At 41.0% G+C, this 26975-nt stretch overlaps 1 protein-coding gene across 1 annotated transcript; it reads right to left on the reverse strand.

The window, feature by feature from the left end:
• Nucleotides 1–1198: 1198 nt before the first annotated feature.
• Nucleotides 1199–24515, reverse strand: elapor2a (endosome-lysosome associated apoptosis and autophagy regulator family member 2a). The gene is made up of 22 exons (XM_084060261.1): nucleotides 24213–24515; nucleotides 20657–20777; nucleotides 16889–17078; nucleotides 16324–16471; nucleotides 15532–15621; nucleotides 13827–13926; nucleotides 12706–12858; nucleotides 10228–10316; nucleotides 9807–9987; nucleotides 9274–9402; nucleotides 8474–8564; nucleotides 7297–7399; nucleotides 6894–7031; nucleotides 6513–6776; nucleotides 5376–5549; nucleotides 4900–5086; nucleotides 4238–4334; nucleotides 4019–4120; nucleotides 3440–3566; nucleotides 3134–3312; nucleotides 2680–2851; nucleotides 1199–2043 (listed from the first exon to the last, which is right to left on the reverse strand). The coding sequence occupies exons 1-22, from the start codon at nucleotides 24327–24329 to the stop codon at nucleotides 1975–1977; spliced, it is 3021 nt and encodes a 1006-aa protein (XP_083916387.1). The 5' UTR covers nucleotides 24330–24515; the 3' UTR covers nucleotides 1199–1974.
• Nucleotides 24516–26975: the final 2460 nt, after the last annotated feature.

The following is a 26975-nucleotide window of genomic DNA, read 5'->3' on the forward strand; positions in this document are numbered from 1 at the left end:
TGGCAGCCCCCACCTTCACTTAATGCGGCCCGCAGGTTCATATCGGAATACTGATATTGATTTCAGCTGTTACAATTACAAACATGACCCGCTTTAATTACTTCAGTCTATATTAGTAGCTTAATGACTAGTATTAAAATTCTATTGTCTTTTTTATGTCCAATGTATTTGTATTTAAGCTCATAAAGTTAACATAAGTATAACTAAATGCATTTGAAATTAAATAAAAGTTACTTTTCAGGATTCCAATTAAAAAATAGCGAAAAATAGCAGATCTACAAGCCGGTGTCGTAGCAAAAGTAGCTATTTTTGCTACTTTTGTGTGACATAGAATGGCCCGACAGTATATGCAATGTGGCCCTCTGGAGTGAGTGTGGAAATATAGTGGCCCTCTCCATCATCAAAGTTGCCCACCCCTGGTCTAGGATGCTAGAAGCGTTTCCTAGGGGGTCGTAGGGACGGGGGACTAGACGACCGTAGCGGTGGTCTGCCACCCGAATTGGTGTCACCTGGTACTATGCCCAGCTGTTCCCACGGTACAACTCCTTAGGCATTAATTGTTAGATGCTAATGGATCGATTAAGGACGACACCTTAATATATCTGCTTCCAATATTCGGGCTGTTCCCCCTCTCCCCCTGCAGTGAACATCACAGGGATTAAATGGGACAAGTTTTGAGTGAAATATAAGTTGGAAATACAATTACAACTTTCTGCCATATGATGACCCCCCCCAGATAAATTGTCCTCCTCTGCTTTCAGTCCATTATCAGCTCATGCTTTACTTCCACGATGATAACAATGCTCTTTCACTTTCGCACTTTTATGACTTTGTACTTGACTATGTAAATGGATGACACAAATCCAATTGCTCTGTGTGTCAGACAGGTAGAGATAGACCACGAGAGTGAGATAAAGGAAGAAATAAACTGTACAGTATTGATGAAATGTTGCTCGCGCATTTGCACTCCACTGAGTACACTGCATGTGTACCAAACACAAGGAAGACGGAGAGAAAGTGTGACGAATACGTAAGATCAGAGTAAGGGGGTTGATCAACATTTCAGGGCTCCTCTTCTGACACGTTAGATGTTTGAGAACATACGGTAGTCTAGTGTCAACGTCTTTCTAAAAAGAGGAAGAAAGGACCCCCACAGGTCATCAAAGAAGAAAAATGAGTCAATAAGACAGTCTCCCTGTAGACAAATACAATTTATTCTATCTGTTGTTCACGGACAGAGAAAGTCAACAAGACAATCAGCATAGTTTGACATCTTCATTCACGACTGGGCTGCAAGCACTCCTGTCAACGCGACTGCCAGTACCGACGCCGGTAAATGAACAAGTGAAGATATACTGGCTGTTATGCATGACCAGGTGATGTTTGCGTATCCGTATTCATCTAGGAAGGGACATTAGAGATACTACAGATGGCCACATGTTTCAACATAGAATTTTGACAATGGCTATGGCAAAAACGGTTATCCATCTGGAAATATTATTGGACATTACAGTGACTGAAATAAATTAAAAAATAAAAGCAACAGACAAATGAACGAAAGGAAACACATGAAATTGGTTCTCTTCTTTTCCTGAGCATTTCCAACGCACTCTCTGACATCAGTTCAAAGTGAGCATGTCACACCATCCGCCCACATGGTACACATTACAGCTTCACACCACCAGCACTTTGAGATGGACTGCTCTCTTGTACCAAGCTTTTAAGGCCACCAGGTGGGGGCAACTTCTCTGAACCCGGTTACAGGTGCATGGTGTACATGTGTTTCTAAACCCAACACACACACACACATATGCACACACACACACACGCACACACACAAGTGTGTATTACAGGTTCCAAAGCTCATAAAGGAGGCATTTTATTCGGGCGGAGGGGGGGGGGGCTTTTTACAGTGACAAGTCTCTTAAGGGCTCCGTCTTTACCAGCCCTCTGACTCACTTCCTGTTCACTCTCTTAACTCCACACCAATGCTTTATGATGAGAGGAGTTCAGCTGAACGTTTTCGTAATTCTCTCCATTTCCCTAAGAAAGAAAAACAACAATAATGATTTTACATTGTAGCCATTTCGATGAGGCGCTCATCCAGAGCAATTCACAAGTACAACCACGGAATAAGCTCAATAACTAAATATTTGTTCACCAACAGAGTGCCAAAGTCCTAACATCAAAGCCACGCCCCCCGGGTCATAAACAAAATGATCCCAGTCAAAAATACCATTGACTTTTCCCGTCACTTAATAGAAGAACATTTTCTTTGGAACACAGTTCTTATACGAAGTGATTCAAAGTCGATCGAATAGTAGTAGTTTAAATGAACTCAAGGGCAGCCATTGTTCCTGCGTGATCCTCGGACATCAGATAAACAGAGAAGTGCCCACGTAGGCCAAAACAGGAAGAAGAGCTAAGAGAAGCGATAGAGAGGTTTTATCATTTAATTTCTCATTCAACCTGGGGGTGGATTAGAGGATGTTGAGAAAGGAAAATATGGAAGGAGTGAATCTGATTTGAGGAAGGGGCATAAGTCAGAGAGGATTTGGACCACCACCCCCCCAAAAAAATTACACCGCCCCTTAAAAAACGCATTTCAACTGTACTTGAAGATGACTGTGAGCGACTGATTCTACCGTTAAATTACAAGGAAGCCGTGACGACGCTCACCTTGGACGCGATGGCTTTGAGTTTTCCCAGCAGCGAAGGCTTGTTGTACACCACCTCGTCCTCCATGTCTCCCTCGTTCTCCTCCCCCTCCATCACGGCACAGCTGTCAGCTCCTGGCATCTCGCACTCCTTGTTGGCGGTCATCACCAGCCTTGAGTACTTATACTGCAGCCTGGAGGAACAATAAACCGAAATAATCAATACAATGGAGGGAAAAAACATGGCGTGTGATTGGGCCAAATGCTTATGCATCGAGATGACTGAAATGAGTATTGACAAAACATTTGAACTGCCATGAAGGGGAATTGGAAAGGAAAGGAAGGCTGTAAGTAAGGAATTGAAGAGGTAAGCAAGCAGAAGATAGTAAAACGGGAGACCCTCAGTAGTGTGTGGCAGTAAGTGCGTTACAAATAAAAATGCAGTATTATTATTATTATTATTATTATCATTAGACCTCTTGTTCTTCTTCCAGAAGTAGCAGGTGAGGGAGACGAGCAGTACTGCTGTGAAGGCCGCTAGCCCTGCCCCCAGTCGTACCCAGAATTCCATGCTCTCGCACGGCAACACCTTCTTCTCGGGCAAGGGCACCCCTCCCATGCAGTGCTTTGGTTCATTCCACACATACAGCATTTCCTGCGGACAAACACACACATAATGAGAACTGATATGTTTATCTGGACACACGGAGACAGATACAAGCACACAATGGCAAACATACACACACACACACACACACACACACACACACACACACACACACCTGGAGTCTTCCGTTGCAGGCTCCCTCTATCTTGTGATAGTCCATCTCGGAGCAAGTAGGACACGCCCCTGAGCTCTCCCACAGGAAGTGAAAGGTGCAGCCGTCGCATGTTCCCGCAGGGCACTGACTACAATGGCCGAACACAGATTGTCACAACACAGCAGCAGGAAAAATAAAAGCTTAACGTTGTGAAATCAATCCAGAGGGTTGGCCGACAACTCAATTATATTCCCTTGTAACTGTCAAGTTAATCTTAAGCGTACCTTTCAAATGCTGTAAGAAATTACCATGCAAATTGGATACATTACCATCAACTGGGCTAATTCAAATAGACTGTCTGAACGTTAGTGTCACATAAACATGTCAGCGAATGAGTATTAGCATCAGGTGATATGGCAGTGGAGGAATTCGCTTTATCAGTGTGAAAACAACTTGCTGGAATGTTGAGGAAATCTGATGAAATCCGTCAACCGAATTTCTTATTTGTTACAGCATACTTTGCAAAAACAATGATAGATGCAAACCTAGCTATTAATATGCATAAAGATGGCACACAAACAGTCATATAAAATTAAATACCTTGGCACTGTGATCTCTCCTTTCATGCTCTTCTCTGGATTGCAACGAAGTGTTACCACTGTGCTTCGCCCTGACTCGCACGACGAGGTCGGCTCCAAGGAACTAAACAGCAGATAAACAGCAAATGTGAGGTAATAAGCTAAATAACTTTTAAAGTATTTTCATGTCAACATACAGTATAAAGTTATTAAAGGTGAACATGCAAGATGTCAGCGGTACCGGTAGTAGAAGTTGATATCAGGGACTTTCTTGATGGTCTCTGGGAAAAAGTCTGGTCTGGCCCTGATTGCGTCCAGTGTACTCTCAACTGTTGCCCCTGTTAAAGACATTTATTATAGTAACTCAAAATCGTATACTAAACGTATTATTATATTATGTGTCTGAGAGAAAAGAACCAACGCAAATCCCTTGCATGCAAACACACTTCTGAAACTTACTAACATACTTGAATAGGTCGGTTTTGACTAGTTCCAACAGGTTAAAGCTAAAAATTATTACATTTCTCTCACAACAGAGGAAATTGCAACGACGTCTGAACTCCAATAAAGATGGAGGCCTAGCTAGTGTCCAATCTGGTGCGCCGTCTATTTCAAATAACTATAGACATTGTCACGCAGTAGGTGTCTTAACCGACATTAGAATGTCAATTTGGAAGAGTAAGTGCTCCAACCATAGCAGATATACTAAAAATAGTGCCGCGAGCGTGTACATACTATTTTTTTAACATTTTAGAAACATCTTGAAAGTGTGAGAACTACTGATTTAGAAGGCATTTGTAGAATCGGCCTCAGGTCTTAATGGGTTAATCAGGGTTAAAGATCAGCTGTCGACCCCAATGCTCAACCTATGCTATGTATGTGATGTTCACAATGCATACTAACCGAGAAATCTGTCCGCTAGGCTGATGGACTGTGAGGAGAGTGCCGTGTGGAAGCCCCGCCCATTAGCTGGGATTATCGTTGATTGACAGATGAATGTCTTCACCGTGTTGGCTCCTTCTCCTTTCTCTCTCTGTCCATCAGTGACGGACAGGTCCGTAACGTTGTCCGTACACACTGCCATGCGGCCCTGACACATAAAACACAGAAAGGTGAAGTGTAGACACGGACAAATAAGGGCTTAAACCTGCTGTTCCTATTTTGGGCATGTCGTTATAGGTGAAAGTTTTCAAAAACCTTCCAAAAAACTCTAAAATGTCCAAATGTAGTCAATCGTAGATCGTCTATTTTCACAAAGAAGTATATAGGGCTTAAGTGGTTGAGTGTGTGTGTGTGTGTGTGTGTGTGTGTGTGTGTGTGTGTGTGTGTGTGTGTGTGTGTGTGTGTGTGTGTGTGTGTGTGTGTGTGTGTGTCTCTACCTCTCCTCCACACAGGCTGATGTTAAAGTGGTGGAAGTATTTGGTGCCCTTGGAGGTGAAGCTGGGGCCGTTCATCAGCGACCCAACAGAACCCAGGGAGCTCAGGTCAAAACTCAGAGTCACGTTGGCCTCAGTGTGGCTGAAGTGACAGTCACTGTAGCATAAACTGTGCACCTAAAAGAGAACATATACAAATACCAAAACACACTCTGTCAAATATGTAACATAGCAGTGACACATTTAAAAGTTATAAAATAAGCTAATATGCCATTACAGTGTAGGAGTAATACTACATGTGACGACATTATTACAAGTAGTATCTTATTGAATGTCCTGTCTTTGTAACTTTATGTGGATTGTTGCTGCTGTCTGACCATGTCTCTCTTGAGAATGAGACGGTCTCAATGACATTACCTATTTAAATAAAGGTCTCTCTGCATGAATTACTTCTTGTTTAGGTGTGCACCAAAACAATTTCTTTGAATGAAAAACTGGACTACAAATTTGCAATAGCAAAAACGAAATAAAAAGTCCAAAAAATGTAAATAACTTAAGGGGCACAACGCAACATTCAGCCACTAGATGTAGCACTTTTAAAAGAACTCTGTTATATAAGGTTTGTTGTTCCCCCATCACCTGTATAAGGCAGAACAATAATCTGCAATCATCTAGTCTGCAACATTGTAACATGATGACTGCCTGGATAATGGCTGCCAACAGCTTACGCCTCACATAGTTTTGCATAGCAACAAAATGAAAATGATTACCTCACAATCATATGGTTTTATTTCACATTCCAAATGTTTAGAAGCCCTGTGGGTGTATTATCTATTTAGCCTTTACGCTCAATTCACAGTCAGGGGTGCCTGTAGCTGAGTGGGAAAAGAGGCAGCGTGGGAAACAGAAGGTCCCCAGTTTGGATTGTCCAAGTGTCCCTGAGCAAGACACTGAACCGCTAATTGTCCCCAGAGCACTGTAATAATAGCGCTCGCTCACTGCTCCTAGTTGTTGTGGGATGGGTAAATGCTATGGACAAATTTCACGTATGTGCAAATATACAGTGATAAAAAAATACCCCAAAGGAGTAGGGACCAAATAATAATAATAACAAATAATTATTATGAATGCAAAAGGCACCTTGTTGCTTTTGCTGGCGGGTCCGCACGGCCTGCACGCCTCTGATCCAGGGGTGCTTTGAGAGACAAGGTATGTGTTGGGGGGGCACTCCGTGCACTGGCTGGTGTGTGTGTCTATGTAGTGTCCGGCAGGGCAGGGCACACACAGCGAGCTGGAGGGCTGGGTGCTGAGGGCGCAGGCTCTGCACTCTGAGGACACGCCGTCCACGGCGTTGCTCACCGAGATGGAGTAGATGCGCACCACGTCGTTCACATACCGGCGTGTCTGTGACCAAGACAGAAAGCGGTACAAATAAGGACTCAGTTATGTGTGTGTGTGTGTGTGTGTGTGTGTGTGTGTGTGTGTGGGTGGGTGGGTGGGTGTTTGTGTGTGTGTGCTCACATCAGAGGGCTGGTTGGTCCTCTGGAAGGCCCATGTGTATGACACAGAGGCGTTCTTCGTCATGACGTGTGTGTAGAACTGCCTCAACTTCAATCCCTCCCATGATTCCACCACTGTTGTGCTCTTCCGATTAACATCCTAGAAACAGGATGATGATGTCCTTTAGGCAAGCTTTGATCATAAACAATCTGAATCCTACAGCAATGGTTCTCAACCGGTGGACCGGGGCCCACTGGGGGGGCCCAAATAATTGATAAAACACTAAGATTTTAAGAAAATCTAAAAATAATGATTACGTTTTTTAAAAAAATAGTTACTGTAGGAACTTAAAGAATTCAATTGATCGGAGCCGATTGATTGATCATTAAAATAAAGTCAAAAAATAAAATAAACATGCTCTCACCATCATGAAGTAGAGTTCGCAGTCGGCCATGCATATCGTCTCAAATTCAAAGGTGATGCGACCGAACTCCATCCCCGAACTGCTGGACATCGATGTTGGGAGCCTGGACGTGAAAAACACAGGCAGTCAGAAGAAAAAGAAAAGAACACAAAGAGCAACAGATAGTTTAGCCACTTTAGATCTGGCGTCCCTATTTTGGGCATTTCAAAATGACTAAAATAGCACATCTAGCGCGTTGAGGTTGTAGAACGGCTATTTTCGCAGAACATGTACAACAAAGTATTAAATAGGGTTTAAGAGTGTACAGGTGAATATTAGAAGAATATTTCGGAGATTAATATTAGAGGAAGATGTTATTTATTTCTGATATGAATATTGAAAGCAGTCAATGGGCTACACCATGTCAATAATATATTTTACTCTTCCTACTCGCGCTACACTACATTATAGTGTAAACTTTATATATTTGTAGCCATGTATGTATACTGTAGTGTATTTAGACTGGATTACAGTCTATATACATATCTTTGGTTGTGCAGATGCCATCTTATTTTGTACTTTTATTTCTATTTAGTAACATATGCAATTATTTTTGTCCACACTGTCAACTGCAACAATCAACCTTAAGGTCCTCATAAACCGGGAGCGTTTTCTTTTCTTTCATTTTTTCTTTTTTGGTACAATTATTTCGGCCAAAGATATATTTTTCTCAAATGTTGTTTTGAGAAATTGTTTGTAATGTAATTATTTTTCTTTTTTTTTTATGAGGTCGGTTTTTCCACTGCAAATAAAAGCATCAACCTGTATGAATGGAGCATCTACTATATGAATATTTTGATCCATTTTCACATCATTTATTCATAACGCTCCTTTATTGTGACATAAAAAGCCTTGAACCTAAGGACCCATGAGGGAGTGTTTAAAACTGTACCAACCTTGTACCTTGTGTGTTAAATGTTATGTTGGGTGTGCCGTGTGCATTGTTTCGTATTGTACTGTTTGTCCTTGTATGTGAGAAAAAGAAAAAAGGCATGAGTCTTACTGCATCTGTATTTGTTAAAACTACCCTACTGCTACCTATGCTGAATAAAAAACATAAATTTAAAAAAAAAAAAAAAAACATTGAACCATGTACTGTGTATCAGTCAATAGCTAGATGGAAGAGGATGGTTCTCACTTGAAGCCCGGGATGTGGATGTTGAGGATGAGGTAGTCGTTATCTGAGCCTCCTGCTCCACTCTGAATATGGTCTCCAGCCACCTCCCAACCTGAGGGAGCCAACAAAACACACTTTACAATACTCTTAAGCTTAATTTATACTCTGTCGTACAATGGTGTCAGACTATGTCTGGTCTGGATAGACATTAGCCGGGCTGGGTGATATGGACAAAATCCAACATCACAATATTTTTCAACAAATACCTCAATATCAATATTGTGACAATAGTATGTAATATGTTTTTGACGAGAATATACATTTTTGTTTTTAATTGATCAAAACAATTCAAAAGTAGCCGATTTTCAAGCTCACAACGCATTGCAATGCAATTCGACTTTCACAATTAAGAAAAGCATAAAATAGGGCTTAAGTGATTAAAACCAGGAAAAGGCAACACTTTATGCAAGCACTACCGAACTTCTTATGATGTCATTTTGTTCTCATTGACCTATAAGCCTCGCCAAAGAAGGTTTGTATTCGGTTGGAGTATGCTGCAGGCTTCATCGTCCCCCGGCACAAGACAGAGCGACTCGGTCAGTCCTTTGTGCTGCTAGCCGTCAGGCTACACAACCAAGCCCACATACTGTAGGTTCTATTCTGTTCTTGGAATATGGATCATTCCCTCTTGGCTGTTAAACCTGAACATTTTGACGTGGTTTTATTGTATTATTATTTGTCATCTTAGAGACAGAGACAGAGACAGACGGAGAGAATTGCTACACTGCTAGTTCACTGAGGGGCATGACAGTAGTACCTACCATTCATATTGTCACATTTGGAGTTGCCCACGTTGAAACAGGACGTCTTCATGTTGGCAGGAAGGACGTTCCACCATTTATATTCATAACCCAGACTGGGCTCTGTGCCGGCCGGACACCTCTGACACGCTGAGGGATAAACAGGGTGAAGAGTTTGACATGTATTTAACCATTCCATTCTTAGTCAAAACGGACCCAAGTTACAACAGTACTTTTTTAACCAACTTTTTTAACCACTTTTTTAACCAACTTTCTTCACCAAATATAGCTGAATCAAGCTGATCTACAAGCTCAAACTGCTATTTTAGGCTAATGTTCCCCCCAGAATATCGATGATGGCGTTCAAGAGGTTAATCACATTTTTACATTGGTGTTGAATCTACAAGTTTACTGAAACAACCAAAACGTGTAATGTGCAAATGTGTAAATCATCATGCTATTTATGAGTCATAACAGATGACACAGAAAGAGAAGCAGGGAAAATCTAGCTTTCAACTAGCCCACTAATAGAAAGTAGTAGAAGTTCACTGTACGTTTTATGCCGTCCGAATAGGTCCCAGACGGGCAAGGTGAGCAGGTGGCCGTGTCGTTGTTATAGAAACCGGGGTTACAGGGGGGGCAGGGCTCACGGTCCCCAAGAGGGGGCAGCATTTCAGCATCAGCTACATCCTCCAGGCAGATCTTAGGCTCGATCCACTTATAGATGACCTGAGTCTGCATTCACACAGCAACACAGATGGACAAGGATTCAGGTGAGTTCAAAGTTTAGACAGCTGGGCCAGGATACCAAAGTTGGTTTAAAGTTTAACTTCCACTGATGTTACAGGCCAGAAATACAGTAAAATCCTGGGTGTTCATTTAACATTTTGTACACTCTCAGAGTTGCAAAAGGATAAAGGAACACTGAGGATTTTTTTGTGTACGTCCATAGAGAGAGTGTTTTCCTCATTTCACCTTGCCGTCACTGTCACAGGCTGTGTGGATCTGGAAATAGTCCTTCCTGGAACATGGAGGTCTGTCCTTACAAACACCTGATCCCTCGGCTGGGGGAGGAAGGACAGAAAAACTCACTTTTATAAAAGGCAGCAGCAGTAACATTGTCGTAAAATAAATAATATAAAAAATAAAGCACTTTGCATTTATGTTTAAACACAAAAAAGGCATGACATTTTTTTATATAATTGACTAGCATGCCTAGACTCACAAGTTAGTATTTAAACGCTTCACTTAGATAGATACTGAATACATTCTCCCAGCTTTCATTGCTAAGAGTGGGAGGGATAGGATTTTGAGAGTTTAAAAAATAAACTGCCTTGCAAAACCAATTCATATCGAGGTGGCGAAATGATTGGTTTCCAGAGCAGCTGGTGTTGGATAGTCTCCAAACGTATCGGTAGTCAGAGATCTCTAAATGTCTGGCAACGGAAGGCTAGGCACGCCTACTGCTTTTATCCCTCGAGTCAGCCAGGTTTGTAGCTATTTATTTAGGAAGGTGTCTGAAATCATTTTGATTAAGAAGTTAGCATTTTTGTGTCATCAAGTTTGTATGAGTGTGTGTGTGTGTGTGTGTGTGTGTGTGTGCTTTTTATGTTAGAATGAAATATATGGGGGGGCCAAGAAGCACATTTATTTTACTTATTCCAAAGCACACCACATTGGGAAAAACACATGTATTAAAAGTGAATAATTATGGGAACTTTAATAAAACATGAGCATATTTTGCAGACAGTAGTTCATTAGTCAAATCCAACTCTCTCAGGCCTTAAGTTCCACTTCCAACTGGAAAGGAAGCCTGTCCTCAGGGACAGGAAGTAATGATCACAAACACTCAAGTTTATCTACCCCTGGTGAAACTAGGACAGCCTCCCCTCTGTGTGTGTGTGTGTGTGTGTGTGTGTGTGTGTGTGTGTGTGTGTGTGTGTGTGTGTGTGTGTGTGTGTGTGTGTGTGTGTGTGTGTGTGTGTGTGTGTGTGTGTGTATAAACTGATCATTCCGATGTAAAATACTGCAATGCGGTTCTAGTTGCAACAAAGGGCAAAACAGATTTGGAAATGTTATCATGTGCACCTGTTAAATTGTGTCTGTATGTGTGCGCGTGCGTGTGTGTGTGTGTGTACCCAGTGGAGTAAAGTAACTAAGTACATTTACTAAAGTACTATACTTAGTACAATTTTGAGGTATTTTTACTTTACTGTAATATTTCTAATTTTTTGTCTTCTCTTTACTTCTACTCCACTACACTACATCTCAGAGATAAATATTGTACTTTTACTTTAGTTACAAGTTACTTTGTAGATTTTGATTATTATTATAAAACATACATTACCCACTTCAGCTCTATATACATTTCGGCCATTTGAAAATAGCAGATCTACAAGCTCACAATGCGTCACAATGTGACGCATTGTGAGCTTGTAGATCTGCTATTTTGAAAAGATTTGTATACATTTGAAAACTTGTGAAATGGGACATTCTGCATAATGACTACTTGGTACTTTAAAGGGATATTTCACTTTCAAAAAAACTTTTGGTGATTGTATCGTCTACTCAGGCTTTTGTGAGCCCCCCAGACAGTTTTTAAGTTGCTTGATTCAATATGTATATATTAGATATTCATTTTATCAGACACGCCCCCTTCCTATACAAACCCATTGTAACTTCAAACTCCATTTTAAGCATGTTAGATTCATGAAAAACACTCGTCCTTGGTTCACCCGTCTCCTACCGCCCCCCTAATACGCGAGGGGGCCGTGTTTTTTCCATAACTTTTTTCATTTATTTGTAATATTTTTTTGGGAAAATGAAAAAAATAAAATACAATAAAAAAATAAAATAAAATAAATGGAAAGAAATCTCGGAAAAACACGGCCCCCTCGCGCATTAGGATGGCAGGGTGAGTCACCAGAACCAAGGACGGGTGTTTTTGATGAATCTAACATGGTTAAAATGGAGTTTGAAGTTACAATGGGTTTGTATAGGAAGGGGGCGTGTCTGATAAAATGAAAATCAAATATCTAAATACTGAATCGAGCAACTTAAAAACTGTCTGGGGGGTTCACAAAGGCTTGAGTAGATGATAAAATCACCAAAAGTTTTTCTGAAAGTGAAATATCCCTTTAAGTACATTTTGATACCAATACTTTTTGTACTTTTACTCAAGTACATTTTTTATTCCAGACTTTTACTTGTAACAGAGTATTTCTACATTGCAGTATTGATACTTAAAGTTTGGGTACTTTTTCCACCACTGTGTGTAGTACCTACGTGCGTAGTGTGTGGTGGTGTTACAGGGTGTGTAGTACCTACGTGCGTAGTGTGTGGTGGTGTTACAGGGTGTGTAGTACCTACGTGCGTAGTGTGTGGTGGTGTTACAGGGTGTGTAGTACCTACGTGCGTAGTGCGTGGTGGTGTTACAGGGTGTGTAGTACCTACGTGCGTAGTGTGTGGTGGTGTTACAGGGTGTGCAGGAGCTGGCTCCGTGGCCAGAGTAGGTATCTCTGGGGCAGAGATCACAGGAGGAGGAGCCCGGGACGCCGCTAAGCGTCCCAGGCTTACACTGGAAACACTCTGACGTGTAGGCCACTCCTGGGAAACACAACACAATATGAGAGTGTGAAGAAAAGGAAATGAGTGTTTTCTTCCTTTGACAATCTGCATGTCTGCAGATTTTGGATTTAAAGGAGGAGTTCACCCAAAAAAATTACTTATTTTCTATCAATTGCACACCCCGTGAAGCCTTGAATTCATGGATTTGTTTTTGTTTTTGTTGCATTCCAAAGCCATTAATGTGATGACTGGGTGTATTTCCGGTAGGAGACACAAATAATCTACTTTGTGTCTCCTAGCGGATACATTAGCCGGTAGGAGACAGGAATCAAATTATTAGCTTAGGAATGTGACAAAAACGTTTTAAAAATCATGGATTCAAGGCTTCATGTGGTGTGCAATTGATAGAAAATAAGTACTTTTTGGGGTGAACTACTTCTTTAACAGGAAAAACGGCATGAGACTAGGCCTGTCACAATTATTACATCATTATTATTATACATTTTTTTGATAATCACAATAATTTAGTGCATAATCGTCATAATCATGTCCATGTGATAAATGTTCTTATACTTTCAAACATTTTCAAAAATAGTGGAAATACCAGATCTACAAGCTCCAAACGCGTCGCATATGAGCTTGTAGATCGGATATTTCCCGGCTATTTATTTTTTCTTTTTGTAAAGTAATTAAATGTGTCATTTGTCATATCTGCCCTGAGCTAATTAAAAAAATTGACAAAGCCTGTCATTTTCATTCATAATATTCCGATCTTCAATGATAAAAACGCAATTAAATAGTTAATTGCAATTATTTGACAATTCATTGTCAAGTAAAATGTCATAATCGTGACAGCTCTACATGGGACTGTGATGTAAATGAGCAAGTGGAAGCGAGATACAATATGTGAGTGAGGTTAGGTATTGTACGTGAGTGAATTCATTCTTTGGCACAGAAAGCGGGAGAAAGTGAAGAGGAGGCAAACAGAGCGGAAAGTGCTCACTGACCTTCTATCTGAACGTTCTTCAGAAGAACTGGCTTCACTACTTTTGTCAACACCGCTCCTGTCCTCCAGTAGAGGATGTTAGTGCCCGACTTCAGGTTCACCTGGAAAACACATGCTTAAATTAGACTATTTCCGTGTGACTATTGTGTGTGTGAGTGAGTGAGTGAGTGAGTGAGTGAGTGAGTGAGTGAGTGAGTGAGTGAGTGAGTGAGTGATAGAGAGAGAGAGAGAGTCTCTGTCACTTTGCTGTAAGCTTTTGTTCCTTTCAGATGAAGCAATCCCATGCTGCCACTTTATTTACAGGGTTGACTTTATCCTCATACCTGACCTGGTTAATTGGCAGCCCTCTGTTATTCATTACAAACACGTTTGTAATGTAATGTGGTTGATATTGCATGATGCAATCCCATTGGCACCTTCAACTGTACTAAGTTGAAATAGCCACACTTCAATTGAAGTCAAACTGGATGATTCTCATGTGGTGGTGTGCTGTTATCAACTCTTCCACTTTGGTGATATGGTGCCAGTGAGCAGAGTGTTTTTGACTAAAGCCAAGACTGTGGCAAAGTGTAGAACGGCTATTTAGTTTTTCAAGATTTCGATACCATTGTATAAAATAGGGTTTAAGTGGTTAAAAACACAGACACTATGTACTACCAGCATCACCAAAGACCGCAGCCTTCGCCTTCCATCCGGTAAGCACTACAGGAACACACATGCTAACACTTCCAGACTAATGCACAGCTTCTTCCCCAACTCAGGCCTCCAACAACCCCCACCCCCCAACACCAGCTCATGCTCAGCATGACACCCCCAAACCCCTACAAGAGCAATTTGGACAACAGTCCTTTGCATTTGCAATGACCATAAATAACTGTTATCCACTTTCAATCAACTAAATGCTACAGCATTGAACTGTCTATCCCTACACCTGACACTAGAGGGTCCCAAAAAACAACCTGGGAAAAGTACAGGGCTAAAAGCTGTAAAGAGACAAGCCAATGTATAATTACTTGGATAAATACATTTAAATTCAGGTCTCTAAATAATGTGGCTGTACAAAACAGAAAATATCCAGATTTATGTTTTATGTTTTTTTTTAATTAGTTAACAAAAAAGGCCATGTGGCTGCACAAAACAAAACAAAAAAGTCCCAAGTCCATTCTTCTTCCACATGCCCTCCTCCCAACGCAGAAATGTAGTAACCACAAGTGATATAATGTAACTATTACTGTAGCTACTGGAGACACAAAGCCTTACTCATGCTTTATATTTACAATAGGGTTGTCCGATATTGGCTTTTTTACCGATAACCGATATACCGATATTGTCCAACTCTTAATTACCGATACCGATATCAACCGATACCGATATATGCGGGGATTATTGTGATTAGGGTAAGCTCAAATTTCATATCACACACACCATATACAGTAAGAACTCCTGTAACTTATTTATAAAGCAAAAAAAAAAAAAAAAAAAAAAAAATTCAAAAACCGATACCGATATTTTCCCGATATCAATTTTTATGCTAATATCGGCCGATAATATCGGGAGGCCAATAATATCGGACATCCCTAATTTACAAACAGGCAAAGGGAGAGACTTCCTAATCATACTGGATGTGGAAACACCTTCACATTTGCCAGACTCCGAAGGTCCTCAGAAGGCTTGCCAAGAGCTTCATTAGCTACTGGTCATATTACCGTGTGAGTCGCCCACTCTCCATGGTTGGTGGGCTTCAGCCACTTTTTATCCGCTGACTGGTCCATCTCCTGGCACTGGTCATTCTGGATCTGTATTAAACACACACAAAAACACAGAAATGCTACGCTGATCTACCAAAACATATAGCATCAAGGAGAAGAATTATTTCTTGTTTTTACTGCAAAGCTATATTCTCCAGTTTGGTGCGCGCCAGATCTACAAGCAACCAGTGGTGGAAAAAGTACTACATTTCTTTACTTAAGTAAAAGTATCAAAACTGCTGGGATTGAAAATTGACTTGAATAAAAGTACCAAAAAGTATTGCTATCAAAATATACTTAAAGTACAAAAGTAAAAGTATTCATTATGCAGAATGTCCCTTTGCACAAGTTTTCAACTGTATAAAATATATTGAAAATAGCAGATCTACAAGCTCACAATGCGTCGCATCGCGACGCATTGTGAGCTTGTAGATCGGCTATTTTCAAATGGCCGAGATGTTTATAGGGCTGAAGTGGCTAATGTATGTTTTGTAATAATAATCAAAATCTACGAAGTAACTAAAGTTTTAAAATAATTGTAGTGAAAGTACAATATTTGGCTCTGTTATGTAGTGGAGTAGAAGTAAAAGTATTGGAGAATTGGAAATACTCAAGTAAAGTACAAATACCTCAATACCTCAATTGTATTCAAGTACAGTACTACTAGTAAATGTACTTACGGGTAGTTACTTTACACCACTGCAAGCAACTATGTATAAATCCGGTTTAATTAGTTAGGTGACAACTCACAAAGAACTCAAAGAGCAGGTTGTTGTCTGGGTATTGATACTCAAAGCTGACGGAGCCTTGCTTCTTCAGGTGGACGGCATAGATGAGAGAGACTGTGCATTCATCCCTGTTGGACTCCAGATAGCTGCCCTGAGGCTGCCAGGAGGAACTGGAAAAACACACACACACACACACACACACACACACACACACACACAAAATTGTTGGACAGGGAAGGAAGGGTAAGTGTAAATTCTGAGTATTGTAACATAGTTGTATGTTTGTAACAACAACACAACTTTATGAGAACCACAGTTGCTTATTGGTTGGGAAGAATTGTTTTTTACAGGTGCTTTGGAACAATTCTGGCACAATTCTTGAAAAGGTTTTCAATTACTGTCTTTCAGGTACAATTCAAATATGTCACTGGAGTAAAATCTGTGAATGAGATATTGTCCTTTTTCACTGTGTTTAAGGCAAAACAGCTATCTTGACTTCAGAAAATATGAATCAGGTTTATTTTTTGGCTCACATTCTTACTCTCTCACATTCCCTCTCACGCACATAAACGCTTCTCAGGTTTTACCTGTTGCAGGTGAGCGTGTCGTCTCCCTGGGGGCCGTTGGTTAGCGAGGTTGCCAGGCTGCTGAATCCTACAGGCATGGAATCCCATTGGTCAAAACGGATGCCACTGCCCAGGGAAAAGCTCCCTGCAGCACACTGGGTACACTCCTGAGCAGACATCTCCAGAAACTCCCCGGCCTTGCAGGAGAACGCTGTGAGGAGAGGAGAGGATATTGTCACCGTCGGCTCTAAACCCTGCATGTCCAAAAACGTTACTTTTCAGGAAATGGGGGGGGGGAAAGGCTATAGCAAAACAGAATGACAGCCATAGACATCTCTGTTGCATTTAATGCTGCCATAGAGACCCAGATTCTTAATCCTCACATCCTGTTACGACTGTGTGTGTGTGTGTGTGTGTGTGTGTGTGTGTGTGTGTGTGTGTGTGTGTGTGTGTGTGTGTGTGTGTGTGTGTGTGTGTGTGTGTGTGTGTGCGTGCGTGCGTGCGTGCGTGCGTGCGTGCGTGCGTGCGTGCGTGCGTGCGTGCGTGCGTGCGTGCGTGCGTGCGTGCGTGCGTGCGTGCGTGCGTGCGTGCGTGTGTGTGTACTCGTGTACTTCTGACTTTATGAGAACCTAAGTGACACATTTGTCTGGTCACTTTTAAATAAATGGCTTCAGATTAGAACTTAGAGTTAGGGTTAGAATTAAAATTAAACTTATGTTAAGATTGGGGAAATGTTTAGTGGTGACTGATAGAGGTTAGGGAATGACGTTTGTAAATGGAAATCAGTTAAATGTCCTCACAACTATAGCAGTACAAGTTTGTGTGTGTGTGTGTGTGTGTGTGTGTGTGTGTGTGTGTGTGTGTGTGTGTGTGTGTGTGTGTGTGTGTGTGTGTGTGTGTGTGTGTGTGTGTGTGTGTGTGTGTGTGTGTGTGTGTGGGTTGTGTGCCCACACATACTGTACGTGTGTTTTCATTTCAGATTCATCAGGTCTATTCTATCCTGCCTTTCTCAGGTTTGTCAGGTTACTTCTTTCCTCATACCTCACCTGGTCAAATGGCAGCTAATCACACTTCATTGCAAACAAGAAAAACTCTGTTGGTAAGCATGTGATGCTTACCAACAGCATGTGAGTCACACAGAGTGCACGTACATGATTGGCTTGTGAACATCAGAGAATAAGAGATACAAAATTTGAGAAGTTGGGAGTCTCACGATGTGTTGTGATCTTTCAAAACGTTTTTTTTATGTGTTCGCCTATAATGACATGCCCAAGATTGAGACACCAGATTAAAAGTTGTTAAGATTGGGATAAGAATTGCCGTATTATAGATTGATTTCATTACATTTGAATCAAGACAATGTGACCTCAAGCCACACTGTGTGCCTCTGTAAATCAGTTGAGAACCACTGACAGTCTACACAGTACAATGGACATGTGAGGCAGTCAGTCAGTCAAATTAATACACAGCTCTCAGGTTTCCTACCATCTGTCTGAATATAGAGAGAATACAAAAGAAACAACCCACTCATTTTTTTTTTTTGCCAAAAAAAAGAAAAGGAAATGGTAACAGAACACCACATTGTATATTAAATGGCATCCAAGAGTGAGACTTGAGTGATACATGCATATACTGCCTGTGTAAAGGACAAAAGGCTAAGTGAGACAAGACTCACTTAGCAAGGCAGAGATTATAATATGAGGAAATACAGGCTTTTTTTCTGTGGAACTTATCTGGCCTGGCAACTTCAGAGTTACTCAAGCAGAGAGAAGGAAATAGAAAAGGAGAGAGGATGAGGAACATGAATTACCACATAGCCACACATATTTAACTGTTTGAATGAATAGGGTAGGGTAGGGTGTCACAGGCTGTTTGGAGGCTGGATGCTGAGAGATTGAGATTCAGGTTTCCAGGGGGTCCCCAGCAAAATTAGTTAATATAACAAATCAGTTTTAAAAAATCAACCCTATATATCAGGTATTTTCAAAAATCTTATTTTTGAAACATTTTAACACCACAAATCTTGTATGGGGTCGCTGGCACAAAATAATTATGTTCAGTTAGGGGTCAGAGGCCAAATACATATTAATTTGGGGGTCCTTGACATGAAAAAGTTTGAGAACCACGATCTTAGCTCATATAAGATGTTTTTAAAATGTTGCTGGTGTGTTGAGCACACGCACGCACACTCTATGGGTGGGCGGTTTACCAGTACCACCAAATTTTCCTTGTCTTAAATATATTAGATATATTAGCCAACATCGGTCGAGTAACTAATTATCTTCTTAAAGTTATAATATTTAACCCCATGGGACCCCAAGAACCCCTTGAGAGGAAATAATCTCGAAACACTGGTGGATGTGATCGGTATGGCAACTATGGCAACCCATCAGCACCAACAAAGCATGTAATGGTTGGTTCAGTGTCATCAGCGGGACGCTTTGGATTTTAATAGTCATGGCTTTAAACACTTTAGCAAAATGTTGGGGACAAGCCAACAGAGATAGGTTTAGAAGGTTTTCCAACAGCAGTCATGCATGCCTTGGATGCTTTTCCCTTCCCCTGCTAGACATGGATAGATTGTAGTGTCTTTGGAGAGGCTCATGAGCTTATAAAATTACCACAATTGTAGAATTCCCTTGGGGAAGAAACAGAAAGCATGCAGAACACATTGTGAACTACTTTCAGATAACTGAATTTGGGATAAATAAAAGTGCAATCAATGAATAAACCAACAAAATGTCTGGATAACGAGTTTAACAGCTTATATTTAGTGTGACTGTCTTGCTGAATATCCGGGGGTATGAAAAAAATATATTATTAGAAACTAGAAAGCAAAGAATGTTAGCTTTCCTGTGTGAAAAAATAACAATAATCCATTTCAATTTTTGTTATTTTGTTAGTTTTAGTTAAAGGGGAATACCACTCATTTTCAACATTGAACCATGTCATAATATACCTACTTGTAGGAGTTTATAATGGCATTATGGTTATATATCACATTTCACAAGACATTGTACTTGTAGATAATAGAATTCAATTGGCTGAAAAAGTCTTAACTTTATATTCAAGTCGCACTGTTTCAGCTGGAAGTGAAATTCACCATTCTAGTGAATGCAGCAGCCTAGAAGCCAGGCCAAAGGGTACACCTTCCGTATGTCACTGATCACATGACCGCAACAATCAATTCTCCAGTTCTAGGCGATATAGAAGTGGGGGGGCTTTTTTCTCATTTCAACACAACAGCTCTAAGGTATATTATGACATGGTTCAATGTTGAAAATGTGTGGTATTCCCCTTTAACTATAATAACCTTGGTGCAGACTGCAGTCACCTGTGCATCTCCTGAAAAGGTGATGATGAACCATAACTGTAGCCAGAGGAGTCGCATGACACACGTAATTATACGCGGGGGAAGAAACATGTGCACCAAAAATGGAAAGTGATGAAGTTAGCCAGTAGAGAGTGGTTTATGTGACAGTGTTTTTTCCACTGGGGTTATTGGCCTGTGGCTTCACACTGTGGCTGACTGGAGGAGGTCCAAAAACAGGGCCAATCAGCTTGTGGTGCAAAGAAATTCCAGACCACTGATAAGTGACTGACATGCACACGCACACACACACACACACACACACACACACACACACACACACACACACACACACACACACACACACACACACACACACACACATATTTAGTGACCTAAATATGTATAGTCCACATGTGCATGCCATGCATGCACGTGCGCGTATACATACATACACAGTCACACACAAGATTACTTACTGCACACCGTGCCCCGTACTGGCTCTGGCAGTCCAAGGCAGGCTCCTGGCTTCTGTGGGATGGCCACCCTCCACCGAGAGCCTGTACTGTCACACTCTGTGTATTCATAGTAGTAGTCTGCCTGCAAAACACACATACAGGCACACACACACAAAAACATCTGCATAAGACATTGTGTCTGCCAGGGGCAGAGTCTCCCAACCAACAACACAGCAGACGGCCAGAGGCAGGTCAGAAAATATCAGACCACAACAGGCCTCCACCCAACCATGAGCCCTTAGTCACCCTGCTCTGGATGCCATTGTTTTGCTAATTAAAGCAAAGATGGGGGGTTTGGCTATCGCATAAGTGGCCGGTGCTGTATTCAGCTGCTTCATCAGTCGACAGACCAGACTTGCAAAACATGCCCCCTCCCTCTCCGTTGTGTATGGTGGCGTGTTATCTCTCTCCAGCCACAAAACACTCACCAACCCTGGGTACACAAACATTCCATCTCCACGGCGATGGGAAAGAAGGGCAGTGGCTTGGTTACAAAAGGTGGATAACAGGGCTCTGATGATTCTATGATAAATAGACGAACTCTTGCATGTTTGTTGCATGTTAGTAGTACTGTGTGGAGCTATTGTAACTTTTTCAGCCCTTTTGTGTGGGTGCAGTATGCATGTGAAAGAGAGTGCGTGAGAGACAACTAGCGCTGATCCCAGATGAGGACGGGAGGCTATCGACTTGAGCTTGTACAGAGTACAGCTGTGACCTCTAGATTCTAGTTTCTCACCCTCTGTGTCTGCAAAGGAAAATATTGTGGCCTAATTTATGACAGCTCTAACGTGCTGCTTGCCTTGAACAGAGCCAGTTCAGAACTTCAGACTACATGATGCAAGAGGCTCTATTGTGTAGAACGAGCCCTGTGCACAGTCTCTGGATCCAAAGCGATGTATGTATAAAGTGCATGTACCAGCAATACACACACAGAGATGGTTAATGACAAGAGATAAGAGGCTGTGAAATCACAAGCAGGCTCATTCATTGCAGACCTCACTCAGTATAGCACCTCAACACTGGTGTCAGTTGTAGAAAATATTTGATCTGATGATAGAAAATGAAACCTACAAAAGGATATAGTTTTCACAAACCACTTCCCCCGGTCTCTGCTTTCATCTTCCATTGTTCCTCTCTCTCGCTCCCTCCTCCTCCAAACTTACTTTCTGAGTTTTTTCATAAGCTGTACCCTCTGTTTGCCCATTTCTCTTTCCAAATAGACTACATCTGTCTCTCTCTCTCTGTCCGACAGTGATTCTTTCTCTGCTCCTCCTCCTTTATGCTGTTATAGGATGGTGTCACACAGCATAAATAATAGCAGATCTACAAGCTCGCAATGTGTGACAGATGGAACCCGTCCGACCAATTATAAATCGGGCTTCAGCCTCTCTCTGCTCATCTTCGTCTTTCTCTCTCACACACTCTCTAATATGACTCACTAGAGAAAGTAAATCGGTTATCGGACAATATGGGTTGTTAATCTCATATGGTAACACTCCCTCTCCATTTAGAACCAGATACCAGGATTTATGTGCTGTATATCATCCCACTTAATGCCTAGAAATGCCCAGTCCTGGCACTGCACCACAGTGTGGTTTTGCCTGGTCAGAACCACATTGCACTGGCTGGCCACAATGTAAAAGTTTAGGTGCTTGCCCTGACACCATCCATGTGAATCACTGGCTTCTTTCAAAACTTGCCTGAAAAATCATCCATCAGAGAGAAGGGGAGGTAAATGCAAATGCCATTCACTGCCGCAGTTTTTCCTTTTTCTCCTTGATAATATAGTGTTTTGTATTTGTTGATGTATTATTGTGTTATTGTTTATGCTATGTTGATGAATTGAATACATAGGACCACAACAAGTTATCCTTTTAGCCTTAACATCTGACTGTACCATGTGCTGTTGACATTTCTGACGAATAAAGTATTCAATCAATCAATAAAAATCCTTAGAAATAGACATTATAGCTGCAGGCTCATATAGGAAAAGTCCTGCCAGATGCTTCCGTCTGTATCTCCCACATAGAAAAACTGAGTGTTCATTTGACTGTGCAAAAACTCGCGGGAAGCCGGTGTCAGAGTTAAATGAACACTCCATATTTTGCTGTGCACAGACCTCTCAGGTTTCCTACTGTCTGTCTATCTGAATAGAGGGTATGTAAAGGGGACTACCCAGCCAGTACCCACTGCTTTTTGAACCAAACAAAAAAAAATAACAATGTAACATAATAACACATTATTTTCAAATGGCACCCAAGAGTCATACGATCCTAAGGTCAAGAGCGGACGGTACAGTATAGTATAGCATAATGATTAATGACCCCGGCAGGCCAGACAGAGAGCTGACAGTGATCTGGATGTCCATGTAAAAACAGTGATTTGGCCTGATAGCTTTACAAGAAGGGAGGTCCATTATCTTGGAACCTGTGTGTTGGGTCTCTTGCCAACCGAAGTGTTGAGCTGAGAGAGGAAAGACCAGTCCATGCAGGAAACTGATAACACGATAACATGAGCGGTGGAGTCCAACATAGACCAGACTGCTTTAGAATCACATATTAACTCATTCTCACACCCTCACCACCATGTAAATAATACATATTTCTAAAGAAGTTTCACTGTACAGTATATGTACAGTAGTAGCGCACCTGCGCCGTGATTTAATCACCCCGACAGGGGGGTGTATGTGCTGTACTAGTACTAAAGTACATTTACTTATTTAAGTACTGTACTTAAGGAATTTTTGGGGGTATTTTTACTTTACTGGAGTATTTCCAGTTTTCAGCACTTTTACTTCTACTCCGTATACATCTCAGAGGCAAATGTTATACTTTTACTCCACGACAATTAGAAGACTTTAGTTACTAGTTACTTTGTAGATTTTGATTATTATTACAACAGACACATTAACCACTTCAGCCCTATGTATACATTTGGGCCATTTGAAAATGAGCTTGTAGATCTGCTATTTGCAAACCATTTTATACATTTGAAAACATGTGGAATGGAACATTCTGCATAATGAATACTTATTGTTTTTGTACTTTTTGTATATTTTGATACCAACACTTTTGTACTTTTACTCAAGTAAATTTCTAATTTCGGACTTTTACTTAAACAGAGTATCTACATTGCAGTATTGATACTTTTACTTAAGTAAGAAAGAAATATGATTTCTTCTTCTTGTAGTATTATGACCTGATACACCTGCTGTGATTGGGGGGTATAGGATTAGGATAGGAGGGTCGATCGAGGTGTGTATAGTTTGCATCTATGCATTAAAATGAACAGCGTTTGGGGGGTCTCGGTCCGGAAATGTGTCATCAATCGTTAATGGTATATGATATGTTCTCCCTCTGGATTAACAAAATGTTGTCACTGCGTGCAGCGTCCAGCCAATCGGCGCCGCCTCTCTTAATTCCCAGCCTTATAATAAAAAAAACGCAGTTTTACGCATGATGGCAGCCTTATGGTCAAATAACAATAATGATGTTGTTATAATAACATCTGATCTCACCTCACTACACTGACGCTGTCCTTGTTTCGTCCCGTCGGCGTCATCGCCGTCAGTCTGTCTCAGTGTGCAGAGGAGGAGGATGAGAGCGACATTAACAACAAACCAAGCCGAAGACATTATTATTACTGCAGATCATCGAGGGAATAACAACCAAATCGATCCCCGTGGTGGTGGTAGTAGGGGAATAAATAATGTCTGTTGTTATCAACGTTACGCCGGGATATTATGAACGATCATCCGTGCGTTGATCCACTTCCCTTGTGTCCTTTTCACCTGCGAATCAGCGCTGATGGCCATAGGATACTGACTGACTGACTGATCCAGTGCACTGACTGACTACATCCATGGTTGGCAGGTTCACATCCCATGGCCTGGATGGACGGTCGCTCGCGCTGTGATTGGCCATTTTTGGTTGTCAGCTAGTGCAGTGGTTCTCAATCTGTGGGTCGGGACCCCCCAGGGGGGTCCCCACATGATTGTTTGGGGGGTCCTCAGATGACAGTGAAGTGAGAATTTAAGGACTTATCACTTTAAAAAAATATATATATCTGTTTATTGTTTTTTTTACAGGGTTTATTTTTCCTCCCATGTGAGGACATCATTCGTGAACTCAAAATGAAAGCATATATAAGGACTTTTAAGACATTTTTAAGACCTTTTTAATACCTTAAAAAGAAAAGGAAAATGACCAATACTGCACCAAAAGTAATCAACAAACTATACCATAAAAAATAGTCAAACATTGGCCAAATTGTCAAATAATATAAGAAAGAGGCAAACGTTTTGAAAATAGCAGATCTACAAGCACACAACGCCTCATGTTGAGGCTTTGTGAGCTTGTAGATCTGCTATTTTCACAATATTTATCTGTGGAACCAAGTCAAACTAAATGTAATGCCTCAACTCCTACAATTCCAAGTGCTTGTCAGGGTGGGGGGGGGGGTCCCCAGTTCAAAGATGATTATTTTGGGGGTCCCCAGTTCAAAGATTATTATTTTGGGGGGTCCCCAGTTCAAAGATGATTATTTTGGGGGTCCCCAGTTCAAATATGATTATTTTGGGGGGTCATGGCCTGAAAAGGTTGAGAACCACTGTACTAGTGTAGTAACTTGTAAATAGATGTAAAATGTCTGTATATTTATTTCTATGATTTAACATAACAGTAGTTAATTGATAATATACAAGCCTTATTGAACAGTGACTAATTATAGCTGCTCTGGGACTGGGAGGGACAATTAGCAGTTTTAAAACTGCCCGGCACATGTAGATATATTCATAGATTTATTAGGCAAGTGATTGCGCAAATTAATTGATATGTAAAAGTCATAAGTCATTGGTTGACTGAAAACGAACTAGCCAATCACAGCATGACAGTCCCTCCGGGCTATGGGCCGCCAAAATGTGTGCGTGTTGGCTCCTGCGATGATTGGCTCCTGCCTCTGTCTACCGGCTCTCTGACGTCACGCGGCCATGACGTCCGTCGTCCCCAGGAGCGAAAAAAACTGTGGTGGAAGAAGTAGCCTACTCTTTTTTTAATTTGATATCACATCAATATCACAATGTAAAAAAATCACACCCTGTGTGAAGAGAGTGGTGCCTTTGATGAGCCCCGTATTGTCATCACCCGTTTTGTCATCAATGTTTGTTTATTGGACAGACACATAGACCAATTATTTGTTTACCAACATTGAGACTGGACGCACATGTGATGGGTTTCATTGCGCGCATACTGGTTGCACGCATACTGGTTCTTATCAGTGTGACGTCGTCTGTTAAGGGGTCTATACATACATACATACATACGGACACACGGACAAAGTTGGCACCACACAAAAATACTCTGTTACAACAAGACAATGTTTGGTATTCAAAATTTACTTGAGTAAAAGTACAAAAGTATTGGCATCAGAAATATACTTGAAGTACCAAGAGTAAAAGTACTCATTATGCAGAATGTCCTATTTCAAGTTTTCAAAAATCTTTTGAAAATAGCAGATCTACAAGGCAAGCTCACAACTGTTGCAATGCGAGGCATTGTGAGCTTGTAGATTCGCTCTTTTCAAATAGCCAAAGTATGTATATAGGGCTGGAGTGGTTAATCTATGTTTTGTAATAATAATCAAAATCTACAAAGTAACTAGTAACTAAAGTTTTCAAATGATTGTTGTGGAGTAAAAGTACAATATTTGCCTATGAGATGTAGTGGAGTCGAAGTAAAAGTACTGAAAATCGGAAATACTCCATTAAAGTAAAAATACCTCACAATTGTACTTAACTACAGTACTTGAGAAAATGTACTTAGTTACTTCACACCACTGGGGGAGGGGGAAGCATTATCTTATGAACAGAAACTGTACAATAATCCAGGTGCATTCTTTTATAATTTAATTAGATTAGAAGAATTACAAAGTGCAAGGTTGGAGGAGCAAGGGTCATGAACCAGAGCTCTAGAAAACAGTAGATAAATATCAGACTTCTGTGTAAATAACAGGATATTTAGAATCTATGAAAAAAAGTATTATTTGTTCTTTTTACTCACTCTTCCTGGCAGTTGCACGCTCTATCATTGGCCGCAAGAGGGAGACAAAGTCTGCCTGAAAAAAGAGAGGTAATTCAGTTCATATATAGTTCAAGTGAGGTAGGCCTACTACATCTTTGAGGTAAAACAAAAAAAAAAAGTTAAGTACAGTACTTGAGTAAATGTACTTAGTTATTTTACACCGCTGGCCTACAGTGATTCACTTTTGAATTGAGTTGTTAATA

The sequence above is a fragment of the Gymnoscopelus microlampas genome, assembly GCF_963454915.1.
Source record: "Gymnoscopelus microlampas genome assembly, chromosome: 6".
NCBI classification, from domain to species: domain Eukaryota; kingdom Metazoa; phylum Chordata; class Actinopteri; order Myctophiformes; family Myctophidae; genus Gymnoscopelus; species Gymnoscopelus microlampas.

Coding starts and splice junctions, on each gene's coding strand:
- elapor2a (XM_084060261.1), bottom strand. CDS start 24,329: ATGTCTTCGGCTTGGTTTGTTGTTAATGTCGCTCTCATCCTCCTCCTC. Junction 16,472..16,888: donor GACACGCTCACCTGCAACAG/GTAAAACCTGAG, acceptor GTGTTTTTCCAG/TTCCTCCTGGCAGCCTCAGG. Junction 13,927..15,531: donor GAGAGTGGGCGACTCACACG/GTAATATGACCA, acceptor TGTGTTTTCCAG/GTGAACCTGAAGTCGGGCAC.